General features: G+C 40.6%; 2 protein-coding genes and 1 pseudogene across 5 annotated transcripts in view; 2 read left to right on the plus strand and 1 right to left on the minus strand.

Annotated features, from left to right (window-relative positions):
* LOC145495092 (uncharacterized) overlaps positions 1–4,922 on the minus strand; it is a 31,670-nt gene extending 26,748 nt beyond the window's left edge. The window contains exon 1 of one of the 2 annotated variants that reach the window (XM_081474661.1): positions 4,144–4,922. In XM_081474661.1, the coding sequence (XP_081330787.1) occupies positions 4,144–4,465 (322 nt within the window). In that variant the 5' untranslated portion in view covers positions 4,466–4,922. The remainder of the gene's footprint in view (positions 1–4,143) is intronic. The other variant, XM_081474663.1, reaches the window with a different exon arrangement.
* A 2,169-nt stretch (positions 4,923–7,091) lies between these two features.
* LOC145494831 (uncharacterized) lies at positions 7,092–23,101 on the plus strand. Of its 2 annotated transcripts, XM_081474407.1 has the most exons (5): positions 7,092–7,479; positions 9,159–9,353; positions 14,489–14,638; positions 21,999–22,065; positions 22,250–23,101. In XM_081474407.1, the coding sequence occupies exons 1-4, from the start codon at positions 7,352–7,354 to the stop codon at positions 22,039–22,041; spliced, it is 516 nt and encodes a 171-aa protein (XP_081330533.1). In that variant the 5' UTR covers positions 7,092–7,351; the 3' UTR covers positions 22,042–22,065; positions 22,250–23,101. The 2 variants fall into 2 exon arrangements, with proteins under 2 accessions (XP_081330533.1, XP_081330532.1); XM_081474406.1 differs by having other exon boundaries at positions 21,999–23,101.
* Positions 23,102–23,240: 139 nt separating this feature from the next.
* Positions 23,241–27,477, plus strand: LOC145494839 (protein unc-45 homolog A-like; annotated as a pseudogene). Its single transcript, XR_014050302.1, has 5 exons — positions 23,241–24,393; positions 25,846–25,964; positions 26,201–26,291; positions 26,955–27,018; positions 27,409–27,477. The product of XR_014050302.1 is annotated as a protein unc-45 homolog A-like (transcript).
* Positions 27,478–27,490: the final 13 nt, after the last annotated feature.

Consider the following 27,490-nt stretch of genomic DNA (forward strand, 5'->3'; position numbering starts at 1 on the left):
GAACGGGGAACGGGGAACGGGGAACGGGGAACGGGGAACGGGGAACGGGGAACGGGGAACGGGGAACGGGGAATCTTTAAAATGGGGAATCTTTAAAATGGGGAATCTTTAAAACGGGGAATCTTTAAAAGCGGGAATCTTTAAAATGGGGAATCTTTAAAACGGGGAATCTTTAAAAGTGAGAATCTTTAAAAGCGGGAATCTTTAAAAGCGGGAATCTTTAAAAGCGGGAATCTTTAAAATGGGCAATCTTTAAAAGCGGGAATCTTTAAAATGGGCAATCTTTAAAAGCGGGAATCTTTAAAATGGGCAATCTTTAAAACGGGGAATCTTTAAAAGCGGGAATCTTTAAAACGGGGAATCTTTAAAACAGGGAATAGTTAATAGCGTTAATCTTCACTTAGAAGTGAACGAGAATCTCTCAGTTTCCCACCGGAAGCTATTTATTCTGTCACATGTATCAACTCAACAGGTACAGAGACAGTTGTGGTATTTACTCATTGTAATTATATTGCACGCTATTAAAGCACATCGGTTTAGCGGGATAGCGGAACGGTTCAAATCTCGATTCTCACTCTTTGAGATCCGCTAGACCGCCGACCAAAGAATCGAACCGCCTGGATTTATCTTAACTCCGTTTCATAGCGATGGATATTTGTCGTAGCCCCGGATCGTAGCCTTATCATGTGCTAATGGAAGGACTTACGACTTAACGACAAATATATGGCAGGGAAAACGCGTTTTTGGTTATTTAATCGATAAATCAACAGTCCCCTAAATCTGGTTCATATGACGTCGCTAAAATTCAAACTACAAAACTATTAATCATCCTGAGATTTTACTTTCATGATGTATAAGAGCAGCTGGAAACTAATATTCATACAAATTTTCTCTCCAAGTGGGTTCTTGGTTTTGTAATAGACTACGCTTGAATTTCTAAGCTTTTGCGTGACGCGGCATTTACATGACGGGCAATAAAGCTGTCATGTTGGTTAAAAGAGTGACTTATTTCGGGGAATTTGGCTATCTGAAGAGTTCATGTATTAGAAAAAGTATTACTTTTAAAATGTTTTTGAGTTTCTGAAGAGATAAATTCACGCTTTGGTAGCAAAACTCAGTGACAGATGTTTCTTTTGGTTTCCGGCCGCCATCCGGATGGGCGCCAGCATGGCGTCTCCATCAAAATCTCTATAAATTTGGGTGAAAAATTTCTCCGCATATCTTGCGTAAGATACATTGCTGTGACCTGAATCTTGGCGAAAGTCTTTGCATATTTACCTTCTTTCTCTTCAAGATTCTGGACTTTATCATTTGAACTGTTTTGATTTTTGATTTTGATTTATTTTGAACGGCGTGACACTGAAAACCAGCAATAAAGTAATTCGATGCTCGATGCCCGAACGATGTGGCGGCGAATTTCGCGTATAATCCGTCATTGTGTTCTTGATGATACCTCTTTCTACACCATGCAGTCATGCGAAGACAATTTCAAAGTGCCCATTGCATTCACTTTAAAGAAGAAAGAATCGGTCGCTTTGAAGGTCTTCCACAGTTTAAATGGAATGATCTCGGCGAACAAGATGTGATAGGGGAAGGGTCGGTTGGCGCCGTTTTTATCACAAAAACCAGGAACAAGGACGGAAAGTCGAAACAGTGGTTGACAAGAAATCACCCGCTTTTAAAGATTCCCGCTTAAAAAAGATTCCCCATTTTAAAGATTCCCGCTTTTAAAGATTCCCCACTGTAAAGATTCCCCACTTTAAAGATTCCCGCTTTTAAAGATTCCGGCTTTTAAAGATTCCCCGTTTTAAAGATTCCCGCTTTTAAAGATTCCCCATTTTAAAGATTCCCGCTTTTAAAGATTCCCCGCTTTTACAGATTCCCCGTTTTAAAGATTCCCGCTTTTACAGATTCCCCGTTTTAAAGATTCCCGCTTGTAAAGATTCCCGCTTGTAAAGATTCCCGCTTTTAAAGATTCCCGCTTTTAAAGATTCCCGCTTTTAAAGATTCCCGCTTTTAAAGATTCCCCAGTTTAAAGATTCCCCAGTTTAAAGATTCCCCAGTTTCAAGATTCCCCAGTTTCAAGATTCCCCAGTTTCAAGATTCCCCAGTTTCAAGATTCCCCAGTTTCAAGATTCCCCAGTTTCAAGATTCCCCAGTTTCAAGATTCCCCAGTTTAAAGATTCCCCAGTTTAAAGATTCCCCAGTTTCAAGATTCCCCAGTTTCAAGATTCCCCAGTTTAAAGATTCCCCAGTTTAAAGATTCCCCAGTTTAAAGATTCCCCAGTTTAAAGATTCCCCGTTCCCCGTTCCTCGTTTTAAAGATAGCCCTCCCATCAAAATTATCTAGAAATGTTAACCACATACGGGTATCATGTTTAGATTCTCTGTTTAAACGGATGTGGTGATAAGGGCTTGTTAGACCGCTGGTAAGGTCAATTAAGCGGCGTAAAAAAGCGCGGCCTGGGATGACAACAGAACAACAGAAGTTTAACAGGCCAATTAAAGACTGCAGTTCGCTCACAGAGACGGAGCGTTTCTTGTGAAAGTGATGTAGTAAGGTACGACATTTGGTAAGCTTGTCTAACGGCAACCTGGCCTCCTGCCGCACAGAATCGAGCTCTATACCAGGAAACTGTAAAGTGGTATTCGGCCCCACTGTTTTGTCCTAGGCAATTGGGACTCCAAGAAAGTTGCACATATCGAGAAACTTATGAAGGTCTTCACCGCATTTAACTCTACTTGGTGCAATAAACAAAAAGTCGTCTAAAATATGCAAAACGGCAGAGACATGTAAGTGTTGCAAGCCACTCTAAAGAAGAACTGAACTTTTCGAAAATCGCGCAGCTAGACCTTAGTCCTATAGCGAGACAACGATCAAAATAGTATTCATTTGTCCATTTGATACCGAGTAACGGGTACTCCAACGGGTGAACAAGAATTATACGAAATGCGGACTTAATATCCGTTTTAGCCAAAAAGCAACCCACACCTAATTTCTTTAAAATATGAATGGCATCACTAATAGTAGCATAATGGACTGATGAACATTCGTCAGGAATAAAATCATTTACAGACGAACCTTTTGGGTATGATAAATGGTGAATTAATCTAAATTCATTAGGAGCCTTCCTGGAAACTATGCCAATGGGCGAAGTGCGAAAAATGGGAAAAGGTGGAGCCTTGAAAGGTCCCACAACCCTACCAGCTTCGATTTCCTTCATTAATTTTGCAGAAACAATTTCCGGATTCTGCAGGGCACTTTGCAAATTAGGAGATTCAAAAGAAGATAATTCACCGATGTAAGAAATTCGAAAACCGTTCCGAAAACCGTCAACTAATAGGGTTTTTAGGGTTGGACTATAACCGGCCAATAAATTCTCAGACCGGTCCGCTTTTACGGGCGTGACTGGATGGCTGTCCAACACCTGGATTAGTAAGTTGTGATCCGGATTTTCCGACACTGGGGTGCTGGTGGGTTGAGGAGACCTGACATTGACTTGCCATGCTCATATTGGCATCCCCTGCACTGCTTACCGGCGTGAAATGTCCAGCATGTCCCTTTGGGAAATTTGCTGGTAGAAGGTCGAAAACGGACTCGTGCGTGGGCCTTATCCGCAGCTGCGGATGATGGAGTTTTGCCGCAAAAATTGGACATCGCCCTAAGCCATAATTCCCAGTGGATTTGATCCCAAGGGTAACGGTGAGGTGCAGATTGCCTTAAGTAGCGGAACTGCTCGTCATAAAAAAGCCAGTCGGCCGATTTATGAGAAAGATCACGCACCACTTCACAATATTTCATCAACTTTGGGGCGTCACCAGCAGCTTTCTCCGAATAAATCGAGACGAAAATGTTAAAGGCAGTTATCCACTGCTGAATAATTGTCACCTTCTTTGGCGTGTGATAAGGCTCAAGAGTTAGGTGGGGTAGGACCGAGATACCACCAGGGGAGGTCATAGATAAGGCATACCGCTCACGGGGAGGAGCTACTGACAACAACACACCAAAACCTATGTATCCGTGAGCCCAAATTTTTGCTTTTGTTTTTGAGCTAACTCTAGCACCTAAATCTACGCCAATGCTGGTAAAAAGCTGGCGGGGTTCATCCCCAACACTCAAGGGAGAAAATGGTGGATCCGCGCCTTGCGTACCTGTGGGTTGAGTGAGGTTTGAAATCTCCTCGTTCACCAGATGGTCAACTTGACCAAGTGCTGTGGTAGTGCTGGCCGGAACACTCGCTTGATGCTGCGTGGCCATGGCGTCCTTCACGGCCGCGGAGACAGCAGCGGCAATGGTGCTGGTGAGTGCCTGGAGATTTAACTGGATCATCCCCGGGACTGCAGTAGACTGGGTATCTTGCTCTATTGCAGCTGGCTCGGCCTCTTGCAGATCAGAGGCAGGCGGCAACGAGCGAAGACGCTTAGAACGGCTTCTAGGACCAGCAGTACGCTTCTTAGGGGGCATGATTAAGCGAGAAGAAATGAACTATATAATAACGGATGTTAGGTGACAGCGTTAACCGCATACAATGTAAAATGAGCTTAAGAAAATTACATGGACGGGAAGAAATATATAACTAAATAGACACCCTCAGAGGTGCCGGATTAAAGTAACTGCCAAATAATTGCGGTATGTGAAAAAGGATTAAAAAGACTGTTATCAGACCGAGACAACGCCTTTGCTGTAAATTGCGATAAGTGAGATAAATAACAGTCATAAAAGTCCATCTCCATGAATAAATAGATATGCATTGACAGTAATACCGAGTGCATTGGACACGCCTATGGAAATAGGCGATCAAAATGGATTGTATACTCATGCGGTAAACTGCAAGCAAAAAACAATAACCAAAGCCGGTATAGAACAAATAGACACCTATGTACTGTGTTTACCATATAAAAAGAATGCACACTTATGTACTGTGCATAACGTATAAAACAAAGGCACACTAATGCACTGTGCATACCGTATAACACGGGCACAAATGTACTGTGTACACAGGTGGGCAAATGATAAGCCAACGGAAACAGCAATGAAAAGGTATGCGGCAAATGAAAACCGCAAAAATAGCTGAATCACGAGGCAACAAGACACGGCTTGGTGTAAAATGTACACTATACATATATCAAAAGAAAATGGGTTGAATTAGCGTGAAACAGCATAGTTCGGCCTAATGGTCGACAATTGAACAAATGCGTAATGACTTTAAAACGGCCCCTCTGAGGCTCCGAAAAAACTTATATTGCCCCTGCCTATTGAGGTGGACACCATCACGCGCGAGAAATCTCTGGGTCGCATCCAAAACCCTCTATGTCCTCAGAAAAAGACATAAGGGAGGGCTTCGAGGAACGTTTTAACATATTTGTTAAACGCGCGGACACGCGTGTTGAATACAGGATCGGACCCCAGAAGGGTTTGGCAGACATAAATAAGCTTAAAGTGCACCTAACCCGAAAATGTTTTTTTTTCCTAAAACGAATCCACTTGTTATTCGAAGCATTTGGGCGAAAAAGTTTTTGAATTCGGTTGAATCCTCGATTTTCTATGTCCTTTCAAAGTCGCGCCTGAAGTGTTACACGACCGCGTTTTAGGGAGTCTGGGGCGGCGGTTGCTGATGACGTCTACCCAGGAACCAAACACAATGGCGCCTCAGTCAGCTCTCTGTATTTGCTCGAGAAAATGGAAAACAAAACTAATCGTTCCAATATATTTTGGGACTAAAACGTCCAAGTTTTGTTCCAGAATCTTTTTTTTTTCGTCACTGGAGTCAGAGTTAGGTTTCAATTCGGAAGACACCGAAATAGACTTCGATCGAGCACGTTCGACAAGCGTGAACTCACTGCTTAGAGCTTTGAGAACAATTTGCAACATTTCAAGCGACGACGGGGAAGATTTCTTTGCGGACGAGCTGCTTGTATATTAGGAATGGAAAACTAGATACGACGTGGAGGAGCAGGCAAACGAAAAGCAGGAATGAAAACTCAAGGACTGCTTTGGATGGTAATTTCGTCACCTAAAGACAAGACTCCTACGCGTGTTTATAGCCCGTTTACATTTGTCCTTCGCGAGAACGTATTTTGTCAAGGTATGGTTGTTCTATTAAATCCAGTTTGTGTTTTACTTTCTGGAATGCTTCATGTTTATAAGAGCGACGTAAGTGTTTCAGTTTTCGAGACATGATGACCTCCAAAACACTGGCTTCGATCGATTGAAAATCGTAGAATTGTTTGGACCTGTATCTTTGAAGCTGCGGGCAGCAAGGCGGAATTGGGAAGGAAACATTTCATACAATTACCGATTTCACATAGTCACACGTTTTAAGTCGTAACTCCAAATAACCAGTGTAAATTTTTTTCAAAGCTCGCCGTGAAATTCGTCGGATAAGCGAAAAGGATGTGTTCCCTAAGCGGTCCGCAGACATGAATGTTACGCGGTCATTATTATTTTCGACACTATTACATAGAATGTTTGTCGCACTGCTGATTCCCAAACCTTCGAAAAACTTTTTGAGTGTAACAATTTTGTTATCATGTAATTCTAAAGGATTAATCTTCGACTTTTATCTAAATCGAACGAGAAATAAGTGTTGGTTGGCGGCGTATAGTTGCGACCTATTTACATATCAGCATAGTTGGTCGTAAAGGTTCTTGATCGATCACACAACTTTGCCGGCTAAGTTATAAATACTGCAGGATTGGAAGATATAGGTTGTCGGTAGTATTTCGACAAATTGCTGGTTGGCTTTAAGCAGAAAATTTTGAAAATAGCGTTTGAAAGCCTGCGGAACAAATTCTAGTGAGAGTTCTTCAATGGTTCTCACAGACTCAGTTCGCTCGTTTCGGTTCAACAAAATCAACCATCATTTATGTCTTCATTTTACCATTGACCGATCATCGCCAGTAAATTATACAGTATATCTTTTTTTAGATCTGGGATATTGCTGCAATAGCCGATAGCACTTCTGGAAGGCATTTCTGTGTGCACTTTTCTAATGTGTATTGTACCATCCTGAAGAAAATGAGAGGACGTGAGATATTCAACCTTCCCGGGTAGACGTCACAACAGCCGCTGGACCCATTCTCCTCAAACTCGGTCGTGAAACAAAATGGCGGTGTTTTGTTTTTCAAGATTTCGTCGGGGCACAGAAAATCGAGGATTTAACCGAATCCAAAAATTTTTTCGTAGAAGTATTTCAAATAACGAGTAGATTAGTTTTCGCGAAAAAAAGAGTTTGGGGTTAGGTGCACTTTAACGTTGTACGTGTCGTGCAGAACGGTAACAAGCTCCTCGATAGAAGAACCCACAACTAAAGGATCAAGACGAGAAAGATCAGTGGTTCCCAGCTGTAAAATGACTATGTCTGGAGCGAATGAAGCGACCACGGGGAGGTCGTATTGCAACGTCTTAGCGACAGTTCTTCCCCCAACACCACGCCATTTAAATGTGGCAACATCATTTAACAAGAATTGGTGGTTAAGGTTAGGGTTGCAACAACGAAGTTGTCTAAACGTCTAATGAATGAATGCCCCAGAATAAAAATTAGAGGGAGACCCATTCTAATACAATGCAAAATATGTCTTCAACTTGCCTGAAAAAATGTTATCGCCAAGAGATATACTCGCTGTGATCGTGAAAGCAAGAGGGAATGATTGAGAATGCGACCAGTCTTTTATACTGGCGGATAGGTAACACTCTTTAACATGATTGGCTGTTATGTCACATGACAGACCACCATCGGATCGACAAATATGTGCCTTGAATACAATAGGTCAATTTATCGTCATAAATAACATCATGCCTTGGCTTGATGTTTGTTTTTATTAATAATAAGTATTTCATTTAATTCCTTATATACTTATTAGAAAGCAGTCCTAAGAAAATATGCACGCTGATTGGTAAAAATCTTGTTTCTATAACTCGATAGAAACATGAGCTGTTGACGTAATGATGGTGTGAACAAAGACAATTTACATTTTGATAATAAAAGTTAACAATTTGTTTTCCTTTTGTTGCGGTGTTTTCTAAAAGAAATAGAAAACATGTTCTCTGTGTCTCTATCGAGTTTTAGTATTAATCGTAACAATTGCAATTTCCTCAAATGTGATTGGTGCATAAACTGCTGTATTTTGCTCTAATTAATCTGCAAAGCTGTAATCGGACAGTGTAATCGGACAGTTGGCTGTAATCGGACACCTGTAATCGGACAGTTACATGAGCCAATCATTTTAAGTCCTCTCCACTAAATCCACCAGTCACAACATTGATTACAATCACTATGGTAACCAATTCAAGAGACTGACTTTGTAAAATTGTGGAGGTTTAGTCTCTGGTGACTGTTTTGAAAAAAACTTAACAGCCATTTTGCAAGCTATTCTCAATATTTTTGATCATGATATTTAAAAATGACTACCCCCCCTATTAAACGCTCTTTTTCAAATGAATTTTTGCTTTTGTGGGAAATTTTAATTGTTATGATTAATTGGTAACAGGACATCGGGTCGTCTAATTCAGTCTGTAATCACACTCGTGATTAACAAATCGGACTCCCGCTTCGCGGTCGTCCGATTTTGTTAATCACTTGTGTGATTACAGACCAAATTGGACTCCACTCAGTCCTATTACCATTATAAATCTACTAGCATTCTATCAGGAATGCTGTTCTCTGATTGGCTAAGCTACTCACATTCTATTTTGTGATAGATAGTGAGTAGCGTAGCAGCATGCGTTGGGGGCCGCTTTGTGTTTTTGAAGTGTCTGTGAAGAAGATTTAGATGAAAGTTTTGAACGACTAGTAGGTTTATTCTGAAACAATTGGATTATTTGCTCTTGATTTCTATGCATGATAGTTGACTTGGGCTGCACTCTCGTCAACTATCATGCGATAGAAATCTTGAGCTCATAATCTAATTGTTTAATAGAAACACTCGTGAAAGTTTGGGAGAACTCGAAAAAGCTGTGGAACACTCGCCTGCGGCTTGTGTTTCCACAGCATTTCTCGTTCTCCAAAACTTCCACACGTGTTTCTATAACTCGATAGAAACAAGGTACATGTTTTCTATTTCTTAAATATTCTCCATTACATTTTATACCTTAAATGCATTTGCAGTTCATGAACATATTCTGCAATCCCTTAATTATATTAAAAATTCTTTTTTAGGCACCTGAAGGCAATGCATCCTCCTGGTCTGTGCAGTTGTTACATATGTAGAATGGTGGTTGAAAATCATCTTCCTCATGCAACGTGGAACATGATGGAAATGTGCATACTACCTGTTTGCATTTATTGCAAGAATGGCCATAGGCAACATCTTTGTAACACAAAGAGCAACATTGTCCTGTTTTCATTGGAGCTGTAAGTACAATGTAAAAATATGGAAATCTTTAAGTCAGTTGAAATGTTTAGTGATACTTACTTCGTTTGCATGCAAGCTACACTGTATCCAGTGTTGGAAATTAGTGTTCACCCGCTCGCCAGTGGGAGTGTGGAAAACGTTGAGTTAGCTGGGAGTTTGAGTTAACTGAGTTCAATTTAGTGGAATGCTACCATACTGTATAAAGCTACCTTTTTACAGGGTGATTTGTTTAGAGACTAAAGCTAATTGGCAAGTAATTAACTGTTTATATCTCTGTCTAAATCTGCTCAGAATGTTGAAATGCACAGTGTTGGCAAAATCCAGAAGGCGTGATGGTGGGGGAGAGGGCTGTCTTTGACACCTGTTCCAGATAGCCATAAGTACTTCAGCTAATCAACCCCACTGGGAGGTAGAGGGTCAGGGGTTGAATCCCATTCTGTCTAGGTAAGGGTTCATAGGCCTTTAGTCCTGTGTCACAAACAGGCAAACCCCTCTCTCCTGACCAATTCAGTGTAACTTAGAAATTTTGAGGGGGCTCTGACAAGGACATAATTATGTGGAAAGTATCAGGTTCACCATGACCTAGCAGTGCTAGGGAGTCCAGGATCAAGGGCTGAATTGCTCTCTGTCTAGGCAAGGAGTGGCATATATGTAAGTTGTGAATCTGAAGTTATTGTTTTTATGCTTAGCTGAGCTGTTTTTGCCATCTAAAGGCAAGCAATTGTGTGGGCCTTGTGTCTGTCTGCTTGACTGGTTCATATCCCCTGAGGGGGAGGGGAGGGGGACCAAAAATTGTTTGGTGGCTTTCATAAGCTCTGTAGGTACAGTTTTGTTTTCAAATATGGCCTGATGTAATGAATGATGAATGATGTACTTTATAATTTGTTAGTACCTTGAAGACATACCTCACTGTTGGACCTAGATGTACTACATTCTATGGCTTTTTGGGACTCCAGGAAGTCATCTGTAAATATAGTAATGAAAATTGTGCATAATATCAATCAGCATCAATTTTATAATTTTAAACTATTTGTATTTTATTTGGTGGTCAATTCCCTAAAATTGCGACATCAAAAGCACCTAATTAAGCTAGGCTTAAGGCTATTATTTGTCAGATGTGTTTTTTTCAATGACGTGGCTGTTTCAAAATGGCAAATATTTTCAGGAATTTAAACAAATTCTTTGACATATTTTGAGTTTCCTTAGCTTCAGGAATTTTTTTTTTAAGTTTTTCATGTTGTAGTGTGGGAAAAAGTCATTCAGATGGCTTTCTCAATAAATAAATATTACAATCATATAATTTCATAAATAAGGACATATATGGAAGGTGTCAGGTTCACCATGACCTAGCAGCATAAACTGAGCATAAACTGATAAATTGCAAAATGTGTATTTATTTTTAGCCAAAATGTGACAGAAAACCCAAATATAAATTTTTGTTAAGGTGAGACATGTTAGTTTGTATTTAACTTTTTCCCCTGGCACAAATGTTTTTGTTGAGAATGGTGCATGCATGAAAAGATAAGTAAGAAGTGTTGAGAGGGGATCAGATTTTACAAGCAGGTGTTGTATAAAGATCCCTGCCACACTGCTGACAATGAAATTTATTTACAGTGGTGTGATATGATATTTAATATTTAATATCATGAGCTTTTTTGTTCAAAGGGGGTGGGTCATTTAATTTTCAACCCTACCTCAATGGCATAGGCTTGTGTCCTGGAAATGGCAGCCTATGAAATGCAACACAGAATAATTTTGAGATGTGTTTAACAACCTCTTTAAGTTTACTAGAGCCTAATTTCAACATATGTGTGGACACATAAAAAGAATCATAGTGGCCATTTAATTTGATGTAGGTTGAAAGTTTGTTCTTTTCTATGATAGTGTAATGATGATGAAATATAGAGAGTGACAAGAAAAAAATTATGATTTTTTTTTCCTTCAGTGTCACACTCAATACTCGATAACAATGTTTGATATATCTGAACCTCTACTACAATATTTTTTTTGTATTTTTACTAAAAGTTGTCAACAAATGTATTTTGTACTTTGTAAAAGATTATAGGCTCAAGTAGGCATGTCTTTTCAATAGGTAAACATTTTTTGTCCTATTAAGCTCAACATTTGAGGTCTGATTGCATGAGCTGGGCTGGCTTGGTTTTGCTGATATGTCGGCATGTCTGCAGTTAAATACAACTGAAATCAACTTTGCAAATACATGACAACTGGGCCAGCCCAGCCCTGGCTTACTAGGCTGAAAATCTTCCATGCATCACCAGGCCACCCTGGCTAACCGGGCCAACTTAAATTTCTCTTCTGAGCACAATACTAAAAAAAAATCCATATTTCTCTTTCTAAATAGGATGTAGAGATTAAACAGCCCATGCATGCAGTTTTAACATAATCAGGCCCTAAGATTATTTAATTAATAATTGAACAGTAATTAAGGGCCCATTAACCGATCCTTTGGCATAAATCGGATAATGGGTCCTTAAGTAATAATTGATTTTGTTGTCACGAAAATAAATTAGCTGAGACGGTTTCTTGTGACGTCATCATTTTCCAAGACTAAAAATTACAAGTCCTTCTAAAGTTTTAGTTTTACCAGGTGCAAGACCCTCTAATCACTTAACGTTTTACAGCGTTTCAGCTCAACAGGGTTCCTCATTTTGTTTAGAGAGCACGTTTGAATTTCTAAGTTTGTGTGTTGCGTGACAATAGAATGGCGGCTCGAGAAGGCCCTCGTGTAGGTCAAAAGTTGAGTTTATCACTCAGGTTTTTGCTAACTGAACAGTTCATGGTCTAGAAGAAGTATTAATTTCAATGTGGCGGAGTTCTAGAGTGATAACCTTTCGTTTCAAAAACAAAACTCAAAGATAGATGGCTCTATTTCTGCACGGCCGGCCCTCAAAGGGGCACCAACATGGCGTCTCAATTCAAAGCTCTGTGCAGTTGGTTGAAACGCTTTTCTGAAAATGGTGTGAATGGAAAACCGCACAGATCTATATCTTTGCAAGGTTGTTTATGTATCAATCATCTATCATATCTCACATTCTTGACGTAGTTTATTGGATGTTCAAGACTTTTATTTTTGATGGCGTGACAGCTGTGCAAAGCAGCGATCGTGACACAAATCTGGGTCATCTGTTAGACTGTCAGAATAAGTTATGAATGATGGATTGCATGACTGAGCCGAACATTTACAATCTCTCTCTCTCTCTGTCAACATTACTCATATGAACCTATCCACACATGTACACTGTAGTTAATGGGTCCCCAAGTACATTTAGGCCCAGATCAAAGGTCGAACGTCACTTGAGATGAACTAAACTGCAGTTTTAGTGAAGGTTAAACTCGACCGTTGGGTCAAACGTCCAGCTTAATTCGAATTTCGATCGACCAAATCATTCTATCCGTCTGCTTCAGACAGATAGAATGTGTTGTTCCATCTAAATTCGGTCGGATGAACTCGGGTGAGGCAAACGTCGAACTTATCATGAACTTAATTTGCTCAGTTTACGTTTGACCTTGGCCTTGGTGATTTCTGGCAGGAACCCGTGCAATGAAGGTGATCGGCAACTCATAGTTTGAAAATGGCTAAAGGACATTCATCCATGATAGTTATTAAACGATTAGACGGCAGGCTGGACGTTTCTATTGGCTGTTATATAATAACCCAAGTTATTCTCGCATTTTTAATGGTTCTCGCCTATGATCTATTAGACGACAGATGCAGGATTGACGTCATCATTTCAAAGTTTTTCCCTCTGTGTTTTAAAATGGCGGAAAGTTTTGAGAATTTAGATAATATTTTACATGACTGCGCAAAAGATACGGAACAAGAAAGTCTTGTCCAGGCATTGAACAGGTACCAGAAGCATAGTCTAGCAGGAAGAAGAAAAATAAACCCGTTTCTGTTCTAGACAATGACTCAGAAAAAATACCCGAGCAGTCTCAGTCGGCAGTCGAGCGAGACTAAACCAAACACAAAATTAGTCTTGGTAAGCTGAGAACCACTGCTTTGTCTCGAATTTAACAAACCCAATAAACAAAATGTTTATGAGATTAATTTATTTAAAAAATTGAACTTTTCTCAGTCTCAAAATAATTGTTGGCACAGTGATTGTCTGGAATGAAACATCAAAACCACTTCTTAAAATTAAATCACTTAAAATAAACACATAACCTTGCTTTCCGATGCGAATGTTCCAGTCCGTTTCAGGGCACAGCAGCGAGCAAAGTATAGCTCACTACAGCTCACGACCAAGTGTATCACAGCCAAAACGTGTCTCCGACACTATTTCAAACTGATTTGAGAATCACCAGCCATAAAGGACACAAATTTCCATCATCACTAACGCACCTTTCATTCAAAACTCGAATCGAATGGCCTCCAGGTTGACCGCATCCGCAAGTTTTCCGAGCGTAGTTGTTCAACTCCTGCACTATTCGAGGCAATATCCAAGCTTTTCGGCTCACAGGGCTGCTCTGATGACAAAAACTGACTTGACTTATCCTGCATTTTCTTTAAGATTTGTATATTTCGCAGCTCAATTTTGCTTTTGCTGTAAGTTTTCATTCCACGAGAAGCGACGCTGGAGTCAAGTTTGACAGTGGCGTGATTTTCCCAGACCAATCACAATTCTTTGCTACGCATAGCAACCAATGAGATTGCTTCAATTTGTATAGACAATAGATTACGTCAAATGGCTTTTTTCGTGTTTGCCAAAGTGGGCAAAGGCCGGCTTTCGAGTTGAAAGATTTTGAAATAAAAAACACTCACTTTATCTGTAGAAGTTTGTTTCGTTATTATATAAAACAAATAGATTCCATGTTGCCGTGCGTCTGTTCAGTAATAGATCACAGAAGACGTCTAAATGTGGTAAGAACATCAGTGACACACTCGGCTATCGCCTCGTGTGCCACTTTTTTGTTCTTACCACATGTTGACGTCATCATGGAATCTATTTGTTAAATAGTTGGCGAGGGAGCAAACCCCAAGTCAACTATGAAAAGTCGATTGAAACCGAGAGCGAGCCGTTTTAATGGCTTTGTGAATAAATAGTCATTTATCAAGTCCTTGTTTGCAATCCCTGCAATCAGTGTACATGTGAACTTTCTCTCCTTTTTGTAGGGGAATTTGGAAAGACAAAAACGGAGTCAAAAGCTTACAAAAATGTCTCAAGCCAAAGGAAGTATATTCTACTGGGAGTCGATCCACGGTCAAATTAGCAGGAGGACTAGAAATCAGCTGTAGAAATCAACAGGTGCAAGATCGTCGCAGGTGAGTTTGTTTGTAAATTTCTTGTTATCGAGCTTAAGAATTGATAAAAAGTGGGAGCGAGGAAAGAAGATCAATACACGTACTTTGCTTCTATATTTTCTTAGATTTATGTGTTGATTTTAGTTGAAATTCAGTCACCAATTGTGAAGCCGGCGAGAATGCGAGAATGGGATGGCCGCAAATTTAAGCCTAATTGCTGCTGTGAATGAACCGTTTACGCAAGTGTAAAATGGTGGTTTGAGCTTAATTAAAAGACAAATTCAGTCTTACTCTGAATGAAAAATGCCGGCCGGGTTTAAACCAGAAGAGTAAGAAATGACTTTAAACATACCCTCAACGAAGTGTCCACTCTGATCTGTTAGCACCTTTTCGTTTGATCTGGAGCCTGTTCGTAGGCTAAGAATGGGACGGCCGCAAAATTTCTGCCACTGGTAAACTGAATACCAGTTTAAGCTAAATTAAAAGACAAATTTAGACTTACCCTGAATTAAAAAACGCAGGTTTGAAGCAAAAGTTTAAGAAGCGAATGTAGACTTACCCTCAACGAAATGTCCAATCTGATCTGTTAGCACCTTTTTGTTCGATCTAGTGCGGAGAAGAAGCCTTTTTGCAGGCTAAGAATGGGACGGCCGAAAAATTCCTGCCACTGATTAACTGAATGCTGGTTTAAACTAAATTAAAAGACAAATTTAGACTTACTCCGAGTGAAAAATGCAAGTTTAAACCAAAGTAAGAAACAGATGTACACCTACATTGTACTCTGAAGGAAATTTCAGGTTTGATTTGTCAGCCACATTTTTGTTCTGATCGGGTGCTTGAGCTTAAGATTCTTCCAAGAAAAAAAAAAAAAAAACGAAAGAAATCGTAATCGATGGTGGACCAATAGTTAAGCTTACCAGTACAGCGGGTGATAAGTTCTGGGATGTTTTTCGTGAGCAGTAAAGCGAGGGTAAGCTTATTTATCTTTTACTTACCTCGCAAAGAGAATTGCACCTTCGTCCACTGTCATCCAAGCTAGCCAGGGAAGAGCTTCCTCACCATGTGCTCCCGTATAACCGTAGAAACAGACAAGAGCAACTGACAGATGTCTGTCAAACTAATCTCCAAAAGACGAGCTTAGAACTGGTGCCTAGAGAGTTGATGGGGGACATATGCCATTCAAGGCAACTTTACCTAAATACTTTCAAATACTTTCAGCTATTAAAGGCTAATCCTGGGAGAGCGGGGCGGTAAAAGAATCCGCTGAAGGGCAAGCCAGTGGTTACATACCTGTCAACCCCATGGGTCGCATTATGGTGTTTGAAAACATATTCTAGTTACCTAGTATACAATTTGCTGGATCAATACTATTACTTTTATTAGTTGGTGCTACAATTAATGGAATCAAACAAATGCCCCGTTATTGTTGAACGCGTTATAAACAATTATTGGATGACGTTTTTGTGACATTCAGAATAATCAAGGTCGAGGAAGGGGTTATCAGTCAAAGCCGAAGGCTGAGGCTGATAACCCTTACCGAGACCTTGATTATTCTGAATATCACAACAACCGAATCTAATACAGTAAATCCTCGAATTAGCGCCCGAGGGGGCGCTTAATCGAGGGGCGTGGGGGGGGGGGGGGCGGGGGGAGCGCTTATTTAATTTTTCCCAAATTGTGGCCTGACATGATTATTTTTTTAATGCATCATCTGGGCGTAAACAACAACATAAGCTGTTTATTGACGTAAAAAACTGATCCTAAAGTTTTAATCGCGGCACCTTTAGTACTTAACGTGTTCAAAGTGTTCACTTAACGTGTTCACAAACTAAAGCAATGTACCAATCTAATACTACATGACGAAAACTATATAGCTTTTGTTGTCTCATCACTCGTCCACAAAATTGGGGGGGGGGGGGAGGGGAGGGGGCGCTTATTTTAAATTTCGGCCGATAGGAGGGACGCTTATTCGAGGGGGGCGCTAATTCGAGGATTTACGGTAATTGTTTTATTATACATTGAACATGATTTCCCTTAGAACTAATGCACCGCGGTCATACATGACATGATTACCCGTGACCTTGAGTGTGCTTGACATGATTATTGTATGACGTTGCAGGCGCTGATTTCGAAAATTCACTGTACGCTTTCGACCAATCAGAAAAGAGATAGTGAGTTCAATGTATAATAATAGTCGTTGTCATGATACACAGGTTGCCATAGTTACAGTATAACCTTTTAAAGACACCCCTAATTTCAGTAAGTGTCGTGAGCATAACATGACGTGATAATTAAGTGATTCACATCATGTCAATCAGAACGAGTGGGTTAATTACCACTGAAACATTTACAAAATCATATTTGTACAGCAGGCTCCCCTCTGTCTTCATGTCGCTTGGTAAACCATACCGTGGGTGCCAGCGTGGGTAAACCATGGCTATGACCCAATTAAGAGAATTTAAGACCGCTGCCAGGCTTAGTCTGTAGCATCAGACGCTTTCTCGCCTTAACCTCGGAGGGTAGGGCGAGGAAGTGGCTGACGCTTGTCTTCAGGCGGTCATCACCAGTCGTTTAGCCCCCAAAACGATTAACCCGGTCCTCAACCATTAGTACCCCATTAACGCTCAATGAAAGAACGAGACATATACAGTGTTTTCGACTTCTGGTTCGGGGCTAAACGGCTAGGGGCTAATTGACTTTAGGGCTAAACGCCTTAAGGGCTAAATGATCGGTTGCCCTTCAGACCACGGGTGTTCGAATTACTGGTCGCAAGGAGCGAAGCGCTGAAAGCGTGGATCCTCGATTTATCTGGTAGAAAGCGTTATCCAGCCTTTGGACAACTGGGGACAGATACAAAATCGTTGTCCAGTGGATAAGAGTGAGGAGAACGAAATACGCAATTCATTGGATCGATTGACGATTTAATCCTTTAAAACGGTGGCTGGAGGTTTCACACCCACATCAACTCAACTAGCGATCAAGCGCTTAAAATGTATCCTTCTCTTACCGAGCAAACAAGACAACATTTTAGGCATAATGAAACAAAATCACAAAACACGTTTATTTCTTGTTCTTTAATCCATGGAAAGTAAAGGCGAACTTGAAATAGAAGTTTATAATGAGTTCAGGGGTGCGAGCTCGGTGTGTGCGAAACAAGTAGCATAGCTGTAATTGAGCAACCTGTCTCGGCCTGTCTTTTGTCTCTTTTGTAGCAATGTGCGCACTGTTTCATGTGATTGTGATTTCAAAAGTACGTGGTAGCGAGGTTGCGTTTGAGGCAACCACGTTTCCAGGCTCTCTCTCCTCTGCCTCCCGAGAAAGACCCTAGATGCATGTTATGTAATCGTTGTGATAAATACCCTGGCTATAGATGCATGCTATGTTATCTTTTGTGGACTTTTGTTATTCCGACTCGCGCTTTGGGCATCGGAGAGCCTCGGGGAGGATCTGGAATATACCAAGGTTGTGTAATGCTGTAGTGAAAGTTTCAGTTCGAATTCGAGTTGTACAGTTCACGGAATCTGCATAACGTTCTCCTTAAGTGCGTATACAATATATATTGATAATAATAACAATAAACATGCACAATAAAACACAGTTATCGAGACCTACTCTCGGTCATAAGTATCCTATACATATTGGGACGAATAAAGTCATTAAGGCCGAGGTCTTCCTGAATTTAAGTGAAATTTTAGGAAGTTTAAAGAGGGATTAAAAGGAAAAAAAGGGTTTAGGAACAACACCGGACAGTTGATTGCCCCCGAAAGGGGACCCGGGTTGGTGGACAACTGTTTGGCGTACGTCTACCCATTTTTAACTTTAAATTCTAATTTTAAAGCAAAATCAAATCTTCCAAATTTCCTATTTTCATAAATTTTACTAATCCTTCGACAAAAACTTTTTATCCCCAAATATACCCAAAAATCACCCAAAAATTTACAATACAGCCCAAAACGTAGATATGTGGGATGAGCAGAGAGATTTTCGACTGCTTGAAACGTGAACGAGATATTTGCGTTAAGACCATAATACCCAGCCAAAATACAGCCTTCATGTTAACCCCCGCCTTAGTTTTGTTGAACACTTCTCGGTGTCACTCCTTGTAGGTCGACGCCTGGGGACATTTGGGCTCCAACAACAACGACAACAACAAAAACCTTTATTAACGTGTCTGGAGTATTTAGCATTGCAGCTAATTGGGGACACACACAAAAAAGGAATCATGAATGTAAAAAATAAAAAAGTATATATTAAAAAAGTTAATAAGTAAATATTAAAATATTAATAAGTAAATATGAAAGTCAGGTCAGGATAAACATAAGGGCAGTTTTCACAATTATCCCCAAGCAAAGATGCTATGTCTCTTCTTCTTATAGTTGATATGAAGGAATGTAAGGTATCACTGTTCTTTTCATCTCTTGAAAGTCTTGACCACAAGTATGGACACATGTATCTTATAGAGTGTTTCCCGTATCTTACAGTCCGAAATCTTGGTATCTTAAAATCATTTTCATTCCGAAGTTGGTTTACTTATTAACTTTTTTAAATATATACTTATTTATTTTTTACATCCATAATTTCTTTTTTGTGTGTGTCCCCAATTAGCAGCAATGCTAAATACCCCAGACACGTTAATAAAGGTTTTTGTTGTTGTTGTTGTTGTTGTTGTTGTTGTTGTTGTTGTTGTTACACATCTCCTCAGGCCCGCCTCACGTACGATAATAGGCGACGCTTACTAGCAAATCGTTAGACTTGGGCCTTCATTGGAGTTAATGATGTCCTCGGGCAGACTTCCTTTAGACAGCAAATACAGAACGCTAATCGGTCGCTCCTTGTCAGAATCACCGTGCGAACTGAATTCAGACGAGTGTAGCCTGGGCTAAACTTCACGCAAATTGAAAAGGGGGTGGGGGGGGGGGGGGGTTTAATAAATAATGGAAAAAATACCTAAATAAATGAAACATGCGGCAAGGAGTTTCTACATTTCATGCTAGGTAAGAGAATCGGCAAAACCCAATGAGAATTCCCAGAGATTTCGAAAGCGACTTCCGGTATTTGTTTCTTCCTTGGAGGTCTACTGAGAACAAGGATTTGTGCGCTACTTCGCGACGCAGGTACCTTGGGTGCCAGACGTTTTTTTCTCGCGCCTAGACTGCAAAACAGTCGTATTGTTTTGCAAACGCGAGCGACGGTCGATATCCGAACGAAAGGTCTGGAGCACGCCAGGATCGCGCTTACGGCGCTTCGCGCTTTCCGATAACGTCCGAAAACGACTGTTTTGCAGTCTAACTGTGAGGGTGATTTAACGTAATTCAAAGGAAAGAAACACCTATCCCTCGAAAGAAGAAGCTAAAAGATTAAAAGGTGGCGAATGGTCTTCAAAAACCACGGGTCTCGCAAAGTTTTCGTCTAATTTCACGGGTCTCACAGTCTCGTTTCAGCGGTTATGCGCGTCTCGCAGTCTCGATATTTTGCACGCTGACAAAGTCTCGAAATAATATTTTGTTTGCTTTTTTTATAAATGACGTCTGAAGAGCGTCCCCAATAGGTTTGGCGGGATGCAGGATTTGGCATTTTTTCGCCGTGATATTCGGGATTTGAGCTGAAAACAGGGGCGGGAAGCAGGAACTACAATTACGAGCGGGAGTGGGATTTCGTGTTTTTATGGGGCACGGTTCGGATGCGGGATTCGCAGGGGGAATAGAGCGGGATATGGGATTTAAATTATTACATGAACTCGTAAATTAACCAGCGCAAAAACCGCAAGCTGGTAGAAACGAACCTTTTGTGCATATAGCTGTGTCAGGTTTCTAATGAATAGCAACGGCTCTCTACCCTATCAGGTTCTGTCAAGCGTAACCATTATCGCCTGATTACGTTAGTATCATGAGACTGTATGAGGTCTTTGAGTCCTATTTCGATCATTTGCGTTGGCCTCTGATATTAATGACATCTGTCCATTGGCTCCTCGCGGCTTTGGCCCTCGTTATCGTGGCTTCGCCGCTTTCTTAGCGCACTCAAAAATTGCTTAAAAACCGTTAAGCTACTCAGGCTATCCATTTCCGACATTTTAGACGCTTGCGCCTGTAATCTTGACCACCCCTCTGCCACCGATCCTTTCTAGTTTTTCTTAGTCTTTCGACCTTTTTCAGAGCGCTTGACCGGGCGCTTGGCTTGTTTTGGCGAGGATGGTCCACACCGGATGGCGGTGATAACGATTTACCGAACGAATTATGCGACATTATAAATTGCGTCGCCATATTCACACCTTATTCACCATTAATTCTATGGGATGTAAATGAACCCACACACTGATCGAAAAGAGTAGGGGATGTAGTTCCCGGTGTTGTGGTCTCTCTCTCACCTGATGGTTAAATGTACGGAGATATTAGCTGCATAAGCTACTCTGAAATCCGAGGGTAAATAAAGTAATGTATGTATGTATATTTACGAAAAGGATGTGCGAGCAGGAATGCCTTCATTCGAAAAGAAAAATTCTTAGCCCACATTTCAAAGAAAATGAAGACGCTGAAAGCTTTGAAGGAATCTGTCAGGTGTGTTTACGGGCCATCTCGTGGAAATGAACAATCTTTTTCTTTCACTGATACGTGGACAGAAGAAAACAAAACAGGACTGACCGTTTACAGAAAGAAACGTTATAATCATTTGTGCTTACTTATCTGCTACCCTTTGAATCCTTTAGTGGTCTTTTATGCGATATCTATTTTTAAAAGGTTTCTGCGTTAATTATTAATTTAATAATTTAACAAATTAATAATTAACGCGGAAATGTCTTTGAAAAGTGGACGGGATCGGGATTTCCAGGCTAAAAAGGGCGGGATGGCGGGATTAACACGAAAAAATGGGCGGGAAAGCGGGATCTGAGAACCCTATTGTGGACCCTCTTCTAACAGAAAACGGTTTTTAGTTTCCAACAAACGCCAACAAACTCAGCACATGTCTTGATTCTAACAGATCGCAGCCCTCGTATTTTGCAAAACTACAATTAACAGTTAGATGTACTCTGCGGTTTGGAGTAAACAAGGAAATCCTGTCTTGCATCCTTTCTTACCGCATGAGGTTTTCATAACCTTAAATGTAGTAGACTTCTTGTCTCTTAATATCTTAAAGCTTGTCGATCAGAGTCTAACTGTGTCTTTTGATTTAAGAAAAGAACGTGACGCATGGCATTTTCCCTTTTAAACACTTTATTTCAGTAGGGCTCATAATTACAGTCAAAGACTGTAGTCTCCCTTATGGCCCTATGGAAAACTAAGTTACAACAATACAATTGAAATACTAAAATACTAAAATAAAAGTTAATTAAAAAAGCTAATAAAACATTCTGCCTACTCTGAAGCTATCACTTATTTATTGACAGGAGGGTGTTATCGGCACTTGTTAACCTGTCAGACACAGAGTAACACCAGCAGGAAAATGATATCAAGGTACTTTTCATGTATTACCTGTTGTATATTTTTCATTTAAAATGTTAAAATGTTATTCCATAATACGAATTGTGAGGGAAAGAGCAGACAAAAATCAGATACTATTTAGCTGATATACTAACTGACGATTTAGAAGAGATATCTACATGGAGGCAGCACCCTTGGGTGTATTGTTTGCTTGCAGAGTTTTCAGTGGAATTACAAGCGAGCAAGAACACAGAGGAATAACTGTGCAGTAAGGTGGAGTAAAGGTTAGAAAGCTGACGACTTTACTTAAAAATAAGAGAGGATCAAACAATGACGCAGTGAAGTGTTAATTGTAGTTTTGCTCAGTTAGAGTTTTCTTGTAACAGATGCCTGATAACGAGCCATTCGTTTTCTGTTTTTTTTGTTTTTGTTTTTTTTGTTTTTTCCATACTACGCCGGAGGAATTTGAAAACGGAGGTTTCACTCTGGAAACGCATCAAATGTTTTCCGTCTACACTACGCCGGAGAAATTTAAAAACGCAATCACCGGTCACTTTGGATTTGTGTTTGACGAAAACGTGGTCAGACTGATCTCCTGATTATCGTGACGCCATCGTGTTAGAAAAGCTCCGTTTCTAAAATGTTTTCCGTCCACACGAAAACGCGAAGCCGGCGTTTTCAAATTCCTCCGGTTTGAAGAGCGTTTTCGAAAATTTCCGTTTCCTCGACAGATTAGTGTGGACGGTAAGCCTAACCGTAGAAATAAACCTGCGTTCTCAAATTTCTCCGGTGTAGTGCGGACGCTACCTTCGTTCTTTCAATCGATAAATTCATCTCAACTCCCTGGAGACGAGACGCCATTGTTGAAAAACTATAACAAAGTAAGTTCCTTCGCCGTTGTCAAGCGACTTGAGAACCAATCATTTTTCAAGTATTTTTTCCTCGATAGAACAGAAGGTTAAGAAAAAAGTGCCCGCTGTCTCGGCCAATTAAGATTCAGTAATTTTGCCCTCAATGTTATAAGTTCAGAAACTAACGTTGTATAATTTGAACGCCTCATAATGCATGGTGTTGTGGTTGTCTTAGGCATTGATATCCCTTGCTTCTCAAAACACGGAAAAAGGCGCCGACCTTGCAGCACAATCTGTTGCTAAGATCGCTAGTACTATGAACCCTGAAGTGGCATTTCCTGGACAAAGGGTGAGAACCAACATACACCCCAAACCTCAGTATCATTATAGGATAATTGCTTGTCTCAATTACCGTATTCTCACTTCTAGTTCTGTAATAAGTCTATGGAAATGAGTTGGGGAATCGGCATGTTCATCGTACTCTTGCGAGGCAACAAACGTTTCCTGCGTTTCGGCAGAGTTCTGGTAAGAAGAGTGGAAGAATGTTTAGGTTTTTCCTCAAGATACTGCGGATGTTTTGGTGCAATATACCAGCTTCTGTCAAGTAAATTGAAACGATCGCCTTTAGCTTCCTTAGAAGAAAACTTGTACATGTACACCAGTCACCACTGAATCTCGTGAAATTATCGATTGTCCTGATTTATCACCAAATGCTCAACGCTTGCATCCAAAGAAAGGTATTGACATAGTAACGAGAATTGATAGTTTGAGTCAGGAGTCATAGGGTTAACTTGGGATTTCTTTCTCTCGACAGTCGTTCGGCTTGATCCGTCCGTTACTGAAGTTATTGCATCCTTCTAAAACGGTAAGTCTCACCCTTATCTGATTGATTTTCGTAGCTAATAGCTGCGTAGAAGTCATCAAACGGGGAGGGATTGAGGGAGTGAGGTGAAGGGGAGGGGGGAGTGTCCTGTGGCATTCTCCCACTCTGGTAGCTCTTCCCGTTGACGCCTAATGGAATCATACAAACAAAAGTCTGATTTTGAGACATGCCTAAAAACGGTAGATTCTAAAGTTGTTTCAGAACTACGTCACGCAGCATATGCAGGCAAAGAAGAAAATGAAGGAGGTCATGATGGCCTCATGGTTAGTGCGCTCGTCTCTGGATCGAGCGGTTCGGGTTCGAGGCCTGACTGGGGACATTGTGTTGTGTTCTTGGGCAAGACCCTTGACTCTCACAGTGCCTCTCTCTACCCAGGTGTATAAATGGGTACCGGCGAACTTGATGCTTTGGGTAACCCTGCGATGGACTAGTATCCCATCCAGGTTGGAGTAGAAATACTCCTAGTCCCTTTTTGCTACAGACACTGGGATAAGCTCCGGCCTGACGGGGCACTTGGCTCGTATGCTGACTTTACATTTACCTTTACCTTGAGTTTGGTCTGGGCTTGCAACAGTTTGAATCTCTAATGGCGTTGACGAATTTGGCTCAAATGAGCGACGAAGTCAGGTGAGATGCTGTATTGATGCGCTGTGCAATTTCCACTCTTATTAAATCCATTTTGAAATCACTGGTTATCCTTGCAATCTGATTGGCTCTCAGTGGTGCGATTTATTTACGAATCGCACTATTTTTTGCTCTAAATCGCATCTTTTTCTCAGCCAATGAGAATGGGACAGTAAAACAAAACAACCAATCAGATTTCAAGATTAATTTAAAGTAATCAATAAAATTTCAGGAAAATGAAAGACAAAAGGCCATTGTGTGGAGAATTTAGCAACTACTAGTCTATTGCCAAAACTTTGTTGTTATTGTAGTTTTTTTTTTCCAAAAAATTAACAAATTTAATTAATTACAGTTTCTAAATGACGATTATGAGCTCCTTCAGGATGAAGACCTACTTTAATGGAAGTTTCCAACTTTCAGTGTCCATTTTGACGAATATTTTGGCGATTTTTCTTCAACATCTGCTCAAGATCCGTATGATACCGAGTCCAGTAAAACATAAACAAACGACAACCACACAACAACAAATTCAGAGCCATCTCAAGAAGGTAGATATTTCCAGGTTTCCGGTAGTTTCAAACGAAGCAACAAAAGAGCTCAACTCTGTCGCTGTGAATAAACATAGTCAAAATACATCACACTGCACAAAATAGTGAATGAACGAACGTCTCACGAAGCCCGTGCCAGTCCCGCCATCTTGGACATATCTCGAAACAAATGGGGCCGCAAGAACTTGACAAGGTCCTGAGTATTGAGTCCTACGCTGAGGTCACAAAAAGAAACGGAGACGATAACGAGCTGGACTCCCTTAAAATCATGCCATTGAACGGTATTTAAACGGAAAAAAAACGTACTGTCCACTGGTCATCGTGCACTCGCGGGAGTTTCACAACCCAAAAGAAATCGATCGCAGAATTACACAGGATATGCGCCTTTAAATTCCTTCTCCAAAGACAATGAAAAGTCTCAGCCTCAACCAGTCTCAGCCTTCCATAATTGATTCAGGCGACGAGAATTGAACTTTATCCCTGAAGTACACTATTTTCGTTCTGACTTCAGAACTGCTTGTTTCTTTGTCATGCTCGAATGAGTTTTCGTCACATGACATCGTTTTGCATACTAAATGAGACGTAAAGGCGTTTCCGGTTCTGCTTTTTTTTTTTTAACAAACCGGCTACTGGAACAATACACCAAAAATCTAAATTTAAGGGGATAAAATTGTGCGATTTCAAAATGGATTTAATAAAGTGGCAATTGAACTTCGGGTCGTGCAATTTTGGTCTGAAATCATACTTGTGATTTCAAATCGAACTCGCGCTGCGCGCTCGTTCGATTTTGAAATCACGCGTACGATTTCAGACCAAATTGCACTCCACTCAGTTCAATTACCATTATTTATGACCTGAAAGGCATCTGCAAAGTGAGTTATAGTACGCTTATTTTGTGCGATTTCAGGCGACATATTATGAAGGAGAAAGGCTTCCCTTTGATCGGAAGTCTAATGTTTGATGAACATGACATGGTCAAGAGAGGCCGCCACTGAATGCATGTGTAACATGGTGCTCTGTGAGGAGGTAACAATGCAGTTAGAATTCACTTGTTGTCTCGTCAACTGTGACACTGTAGACAAGCGTTTCACTTTCGAAAGGGGAACTCTTAAAAGCTGGTTGCTTTGATGTTCGAACAAATTCTCTCTATTATTACGTCAAGAAATTTATAGAGGCCATTAAGGAGAACTTGAATGTTGACTATTCGGGCGCTACATGTTTGATCTACCTGTTGTTATTCTTCCCTTGTCGTTGAACCATAGGTATTCAAAATGTACGAGAAAGAAGACGCCCCTACAGAACGAGTGAAGTTACTGACTCTACTGTCAGGCGAGGGGACTTTGAGCTGTCGCGGTGAGATATTTTTATTTCTGGGCAATGTGTTTCATAAATATTCTCTCCTCTGGGAAAAATCATTTGGTGGGACTCTTCTGGTGAACTCCCGGTTAAAGGTGTAAACTTCACAAAGGCGACCCGATGGGTTTGCAGGAGTTGAAAACGTCACCACTTTATTACTATGTTTAGAAACACATTTCTTTGCACACGATGTTGTTGTACTCGAACCAGGTATCACTGGTGTCACAGTTAAGCGTGCGTCTATTGGGTTCTAGTATAAATCTACTAGCGTTCTATCACGAATGCCATTGTCTGATTGGCTACGCTACTCACTATCTACTTTGTGATAGATAGTGAGTAGCGTAGCAGTGTGTGCTTGTGAACAAAATGACGACCGCTTCTTGGCGTTTTCGACGTGTCTGTGAAGAGGATTTAGGTAAAGTTTTGAACGACTAGTAGATTTACACTTAAATAATTAGATTATTCGGTCTCAGTTTCTATGCGTGATAATTGACGAGGGCACAGCCCTCGTCAACTATCATGCGATAGAAACCTCGAGCTCATAATCTAATTGTTTAATAGTTCCACGCGGAAATGCTTCATTGATATTCCGCTTCATCTGTGGAATACTAAAGGGTTATTTACTGAACAGCTATTTACGGTTATTATTTTATCCGATAGAGCGGCTTCAGGAGCACTGGCTGTCCTGTCCTCCAGCGAGAACGTTTGTAAACAGATCATAAAGGTAAAGAGTCTTTTCAAGACATCAGTTGTTAATCAATGTCCTTTTTTTTTTCGCAAAGTTAACTGCAACGAAGTAATCTCTAAATTCGTCAGAAATACTCCGCTACGCGTCGTATTTTCAACTCTCTTCTCGGTGTTTGGAAATGTGGTCAAACACTGTCTTTCGTGTTTGATATATTACATCAAAACTTATGATTAGTGTAAATCATTAATTACCCGAGCTTTGTACAATGCTCATTTATTATATATGTAAGACTGAGAAAATTGCACTGCAGTGCGGTAAATTGGCTTGTTCTCAGCCATTCACCATGAAGTAAGTTGCTAGTCATGTACACGTTATAAAGCAATTTATTGAACTAAAAACCCTTGACTGTTGACTTTTGATTGGCAGGTGTCATCGTACATGGATATTCAGAAGCAACTTTTGGTGTCCGATAAAAAGGAGCTGAGACACAGGTAACTGTTGGTGATCC

The sequence above is a fragment of the Orbicella franksi genome, chromosome 8, assembly GCF_964199315.1.
Source record: "Orbicella franksi chromosome 8, jaOrbFran1.1, whole genome shotgun sequence".
Classification (NCBI taxonomy): domain Eukaryota; kingdom Metazoa; phylum Cnidaria; class Anthozoa; order Scleractinia; family Merulinidae; genus Orbicella; species Orbicella franksi.